This window comes from Temnothorax curvispinosus, unplaced genomic scaffold, assembly GCF_003070985.1.
Source record: "Temnothorax curvispinosus isolate PA1 unplaced genomic scaffold, ASM307098v1 QBEX01005269.1, whole genome shotgun sequence".
Taxonomy (NCBI): Eukaryota; Metazoa; Arthropoda; class Insecta; order Hymenoptera; family Formicidae; genus Temnothorax; species Temnothorax curvispinosus.
The window spans coordinates 87,829-101,427 of NW_020215049.1; the positions used below are offsets into that span (position 1 = coordinate 87,829).

At 35.0% G+C, this 13,599-nt stretch overlaps 1 protein-coding gene across 16 annotated transcripts in view; it reads left to right on the forward strand.

The window, feature by feature from the left end:
• LOC112454678 (leupaxin) overlaps nucleotides 1-13,599 on the forward strand; it is a 42,260-nt gene that overhangs the window by 17,333 nt on the left and 11,328 nt on the right. For all 16 annotated transcript variants that reach the window (XM_025016191.1, XM_025016185.1, XM_025016188.1 and 13 more), the window contains one exon: nucleotides 810-970. In XM_025016191.1, the coding sequence (XP_024871959.1) occupies nucleotides 810-970 (161 nt within the window). The remainder of the gene's footprint in view (nucleotides 1-809; nucleotides 971-13,599) is intronic.

The following is a 13,599-nucleotide window of genomic DNA, read 5'->3' on the forward strand; positions in this document are numbered from 1 at the left end:
CGGATTTGAACTTTTCATCGGCATCACACAAACTACAGTTTTCCGTAATTTTCGTCGATTTTAACGGTGGCCACTTTTTTCATATAATTAGTGCGTGGTCCTTTGGGTGTGGAAGGTTTTCGGAAGTTTATCCATTATATTTAATTTCTTGTTTATTATTCTGTAGTCTGAATAAGAATAATTACTGCAATATAGTTAAGAAGTTGGTAGTATGTAATAATGAAATCTTCAACCGTTATTAATTTATGGAGTAATAAACAGGAAATAAAGATAAGAGCTCTTTAAATAATAAATCTAAACATTTCAATTTAGAAATATTTCTACTAAAAATTTTTACGATTCTAATTTAGATCTCATTTAGTCGTGAATGTCCGTCTTATATCCATTTCCATCTCAATGCAGATAAACTTTAATCTCGGTTTAACTTACTTTTTATCTTTTTCTAGTTGTTAGAACCAGAAAAAGACAAAAAGTAAGTTAAACCGAGATTAAAGTTAATCTGTATTAATAGAAATGGACATTAATTAAACCATTTTCATTTATTTTTTATATATTAATCGCGACAAGTGAAGGAATTAATGTACGGCGGGAACGTAGTTTCCGCCTATTTGTTTCTACAAAAATAAGAATTAACTATCGCGGCAAAAGTCCGAAATAGCGGAGATGCCTTGACGGGTATGAGATTATATGAGAAATTACACGAGTTGATTTTTTACGAGATAGATTTAAACTTCCTTTAATGATTAGTTTGGTCCGTCTGCAATTTAAATTGCACGTGAAACTAATCCATCGACCTATTGTATTTCCAGATGCGCTTCTGGCAGATCTGCAGAATACTGTGTCGTCGGAAGGAAATCACGTTGGAGGTAACGCGACGCCCGGTTACGGATCGCTGAATGGCGCGCGCATCCACACGACCACCGGCTATAGATCCTACGACAATCGAACATCGCCACTGCCGCCGCAATCGGTATGTCGAGCCTTGCGATCACAATTAGAGCATTAATAGACCTAGAAGGATTTGGAGAACGCGCCTCTCGCGTGCGCGTTTGCCTAATTCCAGAGATTTACATTGAAAACTCTCAGACTCTGCGTGTCCAAATAGCACAGATAATCGTTATGATCAAAAGAACTCAAAAAGGATTTATCATTTTTCAAATTCTTTATGAATTTGCATAATTTGTTCGAAATTAATTGAAAAATAATTCCTTTTTGATATTTCAAAAAAGACTGCGAGCGCTAATAGCATGCGCTGCCGCGACGCGGCTACATACGCCAGGTACCTTCTTGTAAGCAAAAATCTTCACGCGCTAGGATACAAGGCGAGCCTGTGAGATACTAATATTTTTTTTCGTGATATCTCCGAGATATCGTGCAGTGCAGAAATAGCAAAATGCACTAGTACATTTTATTCTGATACAAAAACTGGATTAGAAGATTTTTGATAAATCCTTTTTGGATAAATTATGAAGGATTCTTTCTTATTCTTCTTCAGATACAAAATAGCATTCAGAAAAAGCTCCATTGGAATAGTATTTAACCAAGCATAATTTCGAATTTATTGCGAATTCTTATGGAGTAGAAAAAGAATGTCTTTTGTATCCGAAGAAGGATTTAGAATTGATGATATAGAAATAAATTTCTTTTTATACACTTTTAAGAGTCTTTTTAGAAATGATATGGAAAAATAATTTATTTCATAAATCGGGAATTTAAAAAGAATTCTTTTTCAATTCTCCTTGCTATCTGAGCAGTTATGTCCGAGTTGATCGTACGACATTGTGGTAATCAAATCCATATCTTCAGCACCAGATCTAACAAGGAATCTCATGGAAGCGTCTCTCTCCGATTTTTATGAGCTTTTAATACGTTGTATTTTAGATCAAAACAAGGAATACTTTTTTTTCACGTGCCCAGTTGCATATTTAGGGAGTAAAATGTCTCTTTGATCGGTTTTCTCTTTCCGTCGAAACTATAAAAGATAGAAAAAATTGTTTTAATAAAATTTGTATGGTTTTAAGAATATTTTAAAATGATGAAGAGAAATTTTTGATATATTTTTTCTTTTTTAAAGTACCTACCTCTACCACTTAAAATTTTTTTTCAAAATTTAAAAAATGTTTAGTACCATATTAAAGGTTATTTTATTATGAATTCAACCACATATAATAAAGTTATGTTTCGGAAAAAAATATTAAGTGATGAGAGTATCTCTTATTTTGATCTAGAATACAACATATTAAAAGCTCACCAAATCGGGAAAGCTTCCGTGTGGTTTCTTATGGGCTAGATTTGCGAAGAGAATTTTAGAAGAGTAGGCCTCCGTTTTGCCGATATCACGATTCACGAGAACGTTTCCGATGATAAGACGACATCAAGATCGATGAGTTAGGGAAGCTGAAGAAACGTTGCTGAAGTCGTGGACGTGGTTCGCCAGATGGAGCCAAGCGGTTTGATGGCGCGATCCCGACTATTCTGAATGCTCGCGATTTCCACAAAGTATAAACTGCTAACGCAGGACGATGTTGGTGCCAGAGGCGTTTGACATAAATATGAAAACTATAAGAAGACTATTTTCTGACTATAGTATGACTATAGTAAAGAAAACTATTTTCGACAGTATTGACGGCAACAAAGATTCTCTATTTATTACTATATAAACCCTATCTCTCTTCTCATCTCTCCACTAAAATGTTAAACGTCAAACGCATTCGTTGTATCTATCATTTATCACGTCATTTATCATGTCATTTATCACGGTTTTTCTCTTTCGACGCTATATAGGGTCGTAATTTCAATGTGCTCCATTATGTACGTGACGGACACCTTTCGGATACAAAATTAACCTTTGGCACTAAGACCGTTTTGCGATTCCAGTTTACAAGTCCCGAAATAGAGCAATCCGTCGTCACGGTCGCGAAAGCGTGACACAGGAGGAATCCGTAAATAAACCTCTTCTCTGACGGTTAATAACTGTCGATACGATGTTTTGGCAAGATACAGCGTGGTCTCGTCAATGTCTTTCGATCGCCCGCAGCTGGTTCTTTCAGGGCCACCATTAATACAGACATTCACGATTAAGCGGGATTCAGCTTAGAACTGTCATGGAATTTTGATCTCAAACGCGGATGTTTCTAAGCGGAAATGTTTAGATCTTTTATTATAGAGCCTATATATATATATATATATATATATATATATATATATATATATATACCTTAAGTGTTCCTAACACGAATATCATTACCGAAATGCAAAGTGCGTATAATATTAAATAAAAGTTATTAATTTTTTTATCTGCACACAGAAAAATATTATTCTACAGCCAAGGAAAGCAATTACTTATGCTTTTTTCTTCTAAGTAATAGTTCTCTTAAACAAAGAATATTTTCTTAATAATAGTTTCAAGATATACTTTTCACAAGTCTTAAGGGGATGCTAAAGCCGTCCAAATTACCGACAATTCATTTCAAAGCTCTCATTTTGAAACGGCTTTACAGATCGCAAAATCCTTTTACAGGAGTAAAGTAGAGGTACTAATGAAGGGTGGGATTGTCAAATAATTAGTAATAATTGAAAAAAATGTTTAAATGCTGTCACCTCATAACCTTATTTTCTGATATAAACAGTTGTATACGTAATATGTACGAAATTAAACTTTCCCACCCTTCAGAAGACGTGCACAAACAATAACGTACCTTTGAAATTGAGATTGAAAGCCTGGAATAAAAATGAGAGCTTTGAAACGATCGTGTATATTTTTCACAAAAATATTCACGCAGAGCAGCAATTATGTCACAGCAGTAGTTCACGGATCTTGCGAGAGATGGCGAGATGGCGCACGGAGCTGTGGACAGTTTCGGGGTTGGCTACATTGTCTGGTTCCTACACAGCAATCGAACCAGGACAGATATATGATACAGATATCTCGTTAGGCATTTTTACATTTTTTTTAATTATTACTAATTATTTTACAATCCCACCCTTCATTAGTACCTAAACTATACTCCTGTAAAAGGATTTTGCGATCTATGAAGCCGTTTCAAAGAACGAGCTTTGAAAGATATGCGGTTCAGATATCGCGTTAGACATTTTTACATTTTTTTCAATTATTACTAATTATTTTACAATCCCACCCTTCATTAGTACCTAAACTTTACTCCTGTAAAAGGATTTTGCGATCTATGAAGCCGTTTCAAAGAACGAGCTTTGAAAGATATGTGGTACAGATATCGCGTTAGACATTTTTACATTTTTTTCAATTATTACTAATAATTTTACAATCCCACCCTTCATTAGTACCTAATCTTTACTCCTGTAAAAGGATTTTGCGATCTATGAAGCCGTTTCAAAGAACGAGCTTTGACAGATAAGGGCCCGATTCTCTATCTACAAACGTATGCGTAAACTCTGCTCTAACAGAAAAGCTGCAAGCTTATTGGCTAAAAACTGTGCGATAGCCAATCAGCAGCCTTTCTGTTAGAGCAGTGTTTGCGCATACGTTTCTCGTTAGAGAAGCGGGCCCATGTGGTACAGATATCTCGTTAGGCATTTTTACATTTTTTTCAATTATTACTAATTATTTTACAATCCCACCCTTTATTAGTACCTAAACTTTACTCCTGTAAAAGGATTTTGCGATCTATGAAGTCGTTTCAAAGAACGAGCTTTGAGAGATATGTCGTACAGATATGCCTCGTTAGACAAGGACATATATCTCTCGTATTATTCCTTTCTCTCCTATGTATGTAATTTGCATGCACCCATTTATTCCTCTCTCTCTCTTTCTCTCCCTCTCTCTCATCCCTGTCCCTCTCTCTCTCTTTCTCTTACAAGTACACTGGGTAGCTACTCTTAGTATGGTAAAATCAGGATTTTCTGGAAAAGTGGTGTTAGGATTCTAGGGTATATTTGAAGAAAGAAAAACGGTAATGTAATTTAGGACAAGAAACTCTATTTATTATAGTTCATATAATGAGTCTATATGAGTTATATATAAGGCCATTTTGACGCCGACGGCGGCGCGTACGGCGGCGCGTATGGCGGCGCGTATGGGGGCGCGTATCAAATAATATTATGAGCACGAAAAAATATACACGAAGAATTTATTTTGAGAATCAGAAATATTAAAAAAACGCGACAAAGTTTTTTTCCCTCCGGATGAAATTCCAACGTGCGCTTCTAAGGTCAACGCGCATCCTTTTCTAAACGAATGAATTCATATACACGTTTTGCTGTCAGATTTTTATTGACGTGATACAGACGGGTGTACATCTGAGCCTCAATAAAGCGCGAGTTTAATCGTAAATCAATTATGCGAAAGATCTTAGATCTTATATTCGTCAATAGAGTTATAAAATCCGCAAACAATGCAAAAATTTGCGCATAATCCCTCGTGTTCGAATATAAATGCATCGCGTCGTTTTGCTAATGATCGGATAAACACTTTCTCGAAAACGCAACAAAATATTTGCTCCACGAAATAAGCTCGCACAAATCGCATGTGACAAAACTGAAATTTAGCAATTATATGTAAAATCAAAAGCTATAAATTAGTTTTTTGTTTTGAACAAGAGAAGTTGAGACACATAGCGATAAAATTGAATGAATTCCCAACACGATAAAGATAAGTTTAATAATTTTCTTCTACGGTTTTCGTTTCCTTTTTAAGAAATAGAGATGTTAAAAAAAATCAATATAAAGTAACATGTAACAAAAGTTTCTCTTGGTGTAAATTTTCAAAAGGAGGAAAACAAGTTTGAAAGAATAATATGATGAATCAACATTCTCTGAATACATATTAAAAACCATTTAATTTTTTCCCTACGCGTTGTGGAAAACATGACGGCTCCGTGTAATTGTTAATTACCGCGAGACATATGCTAACGAACCGTCGTAAGCAAATTCCTCGAAACGTTCGCTACAAGAGAAAACGAAAACAATTTTGGGACAAGAACGGAAGCGTTCGTTTGATCGTCATCGTCGTCATCGTCTTCGTTTCCGAAAAGATGTACGTACTCCACTAAGTAAGATAAATCATAATTATTCTTGATATCAGCATTCGCGGCATCCTAAAAGTCCCGCTGGATAAACACTAGATACTTGTAGCATCCGAGTTTGATTTAGTCGGGCAACGTGAATAACACAGTTTCACGTTTGCCCGTCTCTGTGAAAAAAAAAAAAACGCGACGATTATTATACCTTTTTCCTTTCTTTTCAAGTCCTATGTATACTTGTAAACTTATAAATGTATAAAAACGATTAGACAGTAACAGATTACAATTTCTTTATGATTCTCGAAATAATCTTTTTGGATTTCTAAGCACAAGAAAAGACATCTCTTTTGCTTAAGTATTATTCGACAAATCATGCAATGATACCCTTCATGGAGTGCAGTAACGGCTGTCGCATACTGGCAATGGAAACGAAGACGAGGGTGAATAGAAAACGGATAAAAGATTGAAGCGCACTCGGAAGGGAAATGAAAGCACCGCGAGCTTCCTCTTCTCGACGGTCTTTCGACTTTATTCGCGAGGCAACGATACTTTACGCAAATATCCAGTATTCTGTATACAATCCATAATTAGCTAATCATCCGTCGACGAAACATCGCTCGCGAACAGCCACTTCGGCGTAAACTGCACGTTATGCGCGTTCTCGCGTATCTCAATCACTATGACAAGCAAATATATATAAAAAAAAACATTCTTTTTGAAACAGAAATTGAAATAAAAAAAGACATTTTTTGCGAGGTTGCTATTATATGCTTGAAAAATACATATGATATAAAGGCACAAAATAAAAAAAGTATGCAGAATTATTCTTATTGTTAGTACAAAGTAATCGGAGCATGATCCTGGAGACGTCCCATGTCCGTGATATCGTCATCGTGGACGGGGCCTGGGGCCCACAGAAAAAATAATAAAAATAATATGTATGTGCGTATGCATATGTATGTGCGATTGCGTATGCGTGTGCGTGTGTATGTATATCTATGTTGAATTGCATTACTAGTTTTATGTAATATTATTTACTTTCGACAGTAACAATAAAAAAAATAATATAATATATTTCATTTATATATGTATTTTTTCGTTTATATTTCCCAACATTTTATCAACGAAATAATAAATAGAGCTTCTTGTCCTAAATAACATTACCGTTTTTTTTCTTCAAATATACCCTAGAATCCTAACACCACACTTCTAAAAAATCCTGATTTTACCATACTAAGTGTACGCTACCCAGTGTACTAAGAGAGAGAGGGACAGGGATGGAGAGAGAAAGAGAGAGAGAGAGAGAGAGAGAGAGAGAGAGAGAGAAAGAGGAATAAATGGGTGCATGCAAATTACATACATAGGAGAGAAAGGAATAATACGAGAGATATCTGTCCTTGTCTAACGAGGCATCTATACGACATATATCTGTCAAAGTTCGTTCTTTGAAACGGCTTTATAGATCGCAAAATTTTTTTACAGAAGTAAAGTATAGGTACTAATGAAGGAGTTGTTCTTTCCATGTGCTCCCTAAGTTACATAACAGTTACAAACTGGTTTACTGGGATTATGTTATAATAATTAAGATTTTTATTCAGTTTTGTTATCTATACTGTTCATCAGCTGCCGCTACCCTCTACTCTGATGCTAAGACTGAGGTATATTTTTCTATATAAAGACAGAATAAAATTAGTTATATATAAATCAATACTATAAATTTAATATTTATTGCATTTGTTATAAAAGTTATTATTTTACCCCATCAAGAATGGATAGATCCTTTGAAAGAGTTTTACATCATTCATTTACATTACAAGAAAAAAATTATTAGAGATGCAAGAGATGCAGTAAATTGCCAAGTCTAATAAGTACCCGCGTCAATACATACTATGTATACTAATTCACATTCTCAATTATGCTACTGTTATTATTTGTCATCAGACAATTATAAACATACACATAATAATTAGATACATATTATATATGTATATATATACGCACATGTGTGCATAAGAATATATATAATTTATAAAAAGCGGGTGCTTATCAGCCTTGATACGTTACTGCCTTCTGCTACAGACGGCCAGAAAGCATTTTCAGGTTCAGGCCGTATTGCTAAAGAATCCAAGACGCGGCAACGCCGCGCGGCGTTGCCGCGTCTATAGCATATGTCTCTCTACCGTGCGTCCGTGTGAGCAATTCAGTGGTGTGTGTACGTGTACGGACATATGTACACCACTTCATAGAATCTGAAATAAGTTGGTAACACTGAAACCGGAGTTTCGCGTTGTCACCACGCGAGGTCTCCAATATCAGTTCGGCCTTTGCTTTAGTTGACAGAGTTGACATTACCGACGTCGAGGAAGTTCGGCCTTAGCTTTAGCATCCCCTTAAGGTGATTGGGCCATGTACCATATGAGTCAATATAAGGCCTAAATTTTATTTTAAGAAAAACCATTTTTATGAATATATTCTAGACACTTGTATAATTACTGATTTTATAATGTAACTTTTCATTCGATTACGTATCAATTTATCTACTGATAAATGTAAACAGTTCAAGATTTGACTTCAGTTGACATTCGTACAAGAGAAATGTCGCGACATTGCATCTCTTCGCTGTAGGCAGCTATCATGCCAGTGCCATGTGTTTGAGTGAGGTTATGTATTGTGTTTATGTTGAAAAATAATGGAAGGTAACAAACAATTTCGATAACGGGAGATTTGCTTGCAAAAGAATAGTGCTGTAGAAAGAAAACACTACACGGCGCGGTGTTGCCACATGTCCACGTCGCGTACAGCTGATCGAAAGGCCGACAAGAAACGCGACGATTCATCAACTTTCGATTGAACTTTTGGCCTTATTACACGTCAACGTCGTTTTATCTTATACTTAACAAGTGCTAAAAGAATCAAATAATGTTATTTTCAGTTTTTTGAACTTGTTTCTTTACAGACAGTGAGTGAAATTCTCGAAAAATGTATTTTCCGGTACAATTTCCCATAAAACCTATGTTAAAAATGCCAACTTTGAGATTTAATATCTCAAAAACTAGACGTCAGATCTTCTCAAAATTGCAAATTTAAGCGTATTTAGGTTTTTTTTATAACATATATTTAATTCGGATTTTTTCTTTGACATGCTCTGATGGCCCAATCACCTTAAGAAAACCTTGTGCTCAAGAGAAGAATTTATTCTTTTTTCAAGAATATTAATACATAGAGAATATTACAAGGAAGAAAGTTATTCTTGCTTCAAGTAAATCCATGTTTTCAATTCAAATAAACATATTTTTTTTCTAGAAACAATGTTATCTGAGAACAAGTTTTAGTTTCATAGGCTAGTTTACGATAATTCTTTAGGTAAGAACATAAAATACTTGAAATCAATGAATTACTTCTTTTGAAAACTAAATATTGCAGCACTAACAAAGAATATAATCTCTTTTTGGAAATAAACGATTATTCTGATGAATAAAATTTATATTTCAGTCAAATAGTAGATAAACTTTTTTTCAAGAAAATGTGATATCTTTATTAATGTATATGGTTCTTTTCCGTAGACTCTAATATAGTAAGCAAACTAAATTTTTACATTAACCTTTTGTGTGGTCACATTTATCTATAGTTTCATAATGGTTACACCGGGGTCAAACGATCCCAGCGACTTTAATCGGGGCTGCCGTATATTTACAGTTTTCATTATTTTGACTTGAAAAAATTACTGAACCTTCTTGAAATGTTGTAAAATCTGCCGCAATATTAATTTTTTTAATTATTTAATATTAACATATTGAACAAAAAACGCAAAAGTTAAGGTAAAAAATGACTTTTTTTTAAATGTCGATTTTTGGTAGATAGCATTACAAGGCCCGTTTCAAAGTTTGGAGTTAGTGTGATTCTGCTTTGAAAAATTTTTGGAGTCATGCTGACCAAGAAGGGTTAAATATTATTTTTTGAAGTACTAAACTTGCTAAGATCTAGAATATGTTTTGTAAACGTAATGCTTATGATAACTTTATAGATTTACGGATATACTACTTATGAAATACTTAAGACAAATAATATTTACTTGCAGGTAGTATGTACTTTTCTGTTACACGTATCTGCGTTACCTTCTGTTATTTTGCAGACGTATAACGGTATAACATTGCCAATAATTTGATTGGCGGACGCTCTGAAATATTTTCAAAGCGTGACCGCTTAAATTTGTTTAGACATGGAATCATCCGTGTTACAATTATGAAAATAGCTAAAGAAGTCTAGGGAACAAACTTGAGGCAGTTTCCACTCGCGACAAAATTCCGTTATCTCTCTCGCGTTAACCGTCGCTTGTTTTGAGAGGAAAAAAGAGAAACTTCCAAAGAATCATAAAGCACGGTCGGGAATAAGTGTGACGCAACGGCGGGGCTAAAATTAGAATCAATATCGCGTCTAAAATTGACTGTCCGAAGCATCACTACGGCAACAACGTCGAAACGTGCGTGGCAGACGCGGAATCGTGTATCAGTCGGGAGAGATTCTCGAGTTACTCCCGCACTCTATTTCATTAGAGAGAAATTACACGAGGATATGAAATTGCCTGAGGATACGAAGGTTACGCACACAAACTGAATTGAATTTTTTCGCCGCCAGAGATAGAGCAGTGAATAAAGAAAATTCGAACTTGAAATTAATACATTGCACGAACAATTTCAGAAATCAGCTTCTAATTAAAGAAGCTAATCAGAGATTAGAGATCATTTAAAGAACTTTTATATTTAAGAATATGAAGACATTTCTCTTCTCGCTTAAATTATACTGTATCAAGGTACTTTTTTCTCTCTCTTTCTTGAAATCGCGACGTGTACTTTCCATCGTGCCTAAAAGGAAGATATATCACCTGTATCAATAAAGTATTATTAAAAGTTATCGATTGTTGAATGAAATAATAAAAAGTAAAGGAATCGAGGCCGAGGAATATCGTGATACGCAAATAAAAGTGTCATATGGCAATATTACGAACAATATTCTGCGCATAAAAGTTGTACGGGACCGATGCATTTCCGCGAGTTTTCTGCGACGGGGAGACCCCCACCTGTTACGTTCCCTGCCGATTTTATCGATTCTCGCTCGGCCTAGGGCAGCGCGGTCTTTATTATTCATGATCCTCGGACTCGTGTCGCGCTTCGGTTGCAAAATTTGCGGTCGAACGTGCGGCCTAGCTAAGGCTATATTATACGTGCCGTTCGCTGGCCGCGCCAATCCTTGCTGAATGGCGCTTTATTCGCAATATAAAAAAAAGTAACAAACCACCTGTGTCCATCTTTAGCCCGACAGCTCCGCCGCGACATCGAGTCGCGAATTATGTATTCATGTATTCAGGAGTGCGCAAATATATGTATCTTTCTGCTGGCTTTTGCATACTTTGACACTTTCCTCACAGCGATAAAACTCGTGTCTATTGCGAAACTGGAATCGAGTACACAGACGAACGAATCGATTTCGATGCATTTTGCAGTGAAAGCCGTACGGGCGATAGTAGCATTCGCAGTTCTGCTTTTAGCTCTTCTTACGGAGTACTTTATTTTTAATCGAAAAGAAAGTTTATTACCGTCTTGTCATTTTTAATTAGAAGAAGGGTGGACTTAAAAAAATACATACTTTTTCTTTAATGCCCGGGATGAATTGTAGATACGTTAGGTGCTCGATTCTACAAATGTTCATAAAAAATAGCAATTAAATAATTAAGTAACTGAAATGACTAAAATAATTATAAAAAATGAAAGATTTGTTACTTTTTAATTGGTTATCCATTTTCTTTGTTTTGATTAGCATTATTCGCGTAGAAACAATGAAAGAGAACACTCTACGTTAGGTCAATGAACTTCTTTAAAGTCCAGGTAATCGTACTGCGATCGTGACACTTGTCGTTTGAAGTCTTAGTAAGCATTACTTCAAAAACTATTTATTTTTGAGTTATAAAGCATTTTCTACAGCAGATGTTTGATGTGTTCTCCGTTCATTTCAATACACAATTCGACACACTTTCTCCTTGATCGAACACGTTAAAAAATGCCAGGTTTATTTCGTATTTGTTGACAAGAGTTTTCAATTTTCTGTATCAGTTCATCTAATGTGTCAACCGATTTGGCGTACAGCATGCTCTTCAAATGTCCCCATAAATAAAAGTCTAACTCTAACGAATTTAAGTGCGGTGAGCGAGGTGACCATGCAATTGGACCGCCATGTCCTATCCACTTTTTTTGAAAACAATTGCTTAAATGTTATCTAATCATTATGAGGAAATGTGCACCATTCGTGAATGAACTACATTTGTTGTCTACGTAGAAGAGGAATATCTTTCAAAAGTTCGACGATGTTCATTATTCGTCAACCTTAGAAGCTCATGAAAGACGAATATATGAGTAGTCGCGTGTAAATACGTTATACAATGCATACTCGTGAAACGAACGGAGAATACATCAAATGCTTTATAAGTCAGATATAAGTGGTTTTTGGAGTAATGCTTATTAAAACTTTTCGGTTTGTTTTCACGAGTACTCCTAAAAGGTACCACTTTTTTCAATACTGTATATTTGTATATAAACATAATTGAGAATTTATTTTGATTATATTTATCCTTACATTTAATTATTATGTTTTTGTAAATTTATATTTAAATATTGTGCTACATAAATAACATAATGTTTTTGCAGCGCTTACTAAATTTATTTATGTATTATTACGATAAATGTGTACTTTTAAATTAATCTTTTTTCCACATTTCCGTTTACGTCATGAAACTCGTCTGGACTCGAAAAGGAGAAAAACTCGCGCATTGAAGGTTTGACAGTTTTATGTTTTATGATTGACGAATTAGGACAGCTGAGTTGACAGTTGCCTCCGCTGTGCTTAAGGACGTTCTCTCGTCCTTATACTAGAGGAAATCGATTTTCTTAGGATTTTCTTGAAACTGTGAATATACGTTAATTTAGGTGTGCTTTATGCATGGTATAAATTTCAGTACCTCTTCCGGGATAAAAAATGAAGATACTGAGCCTCAATGTTTCAACTTTTACTAATGAAAAGGTTTTCCAGGCCAAACGGTAAGAGATACGAGGTTGGCCAAGAGGACCAAAGTTGCTTCTCTCGTCGAGTTTTATAAGGAAAAAATGCCAAAACTAAAAAAAATTATAATAATAATAAGAGAAAATAGGATCGTAACGATATACGAACAATTAGAATCAAAAGCCATGCGATCCAAGCTTAGGTCTTTGACAGCCTTATATTAGTTACTGTATACATATATGTCTATATATATACATATAATTTTTCCAACATACTGCGCGCCGATTACTTTCGGACTTAAAACACAGTAATTGTTATAGAATTAAAAACCCTTCTCTCCCCGGAATTAAATCGATTCGATTTAATTATCTAATAACTGTAAAGAAAATTTATTGCGAAAAATATTACCTCAGTCAGGGTTTGAACCTGGAACCTCCCTCATTCCGTGTAGGGCGTCGTACCAATTCGACCACCGAGGCATGTGGTAATATTTATCGCAATAGCGATTTTAATTCTAACAATTACTGTGTTTTAAGTCCGAAAGTAATCGGCG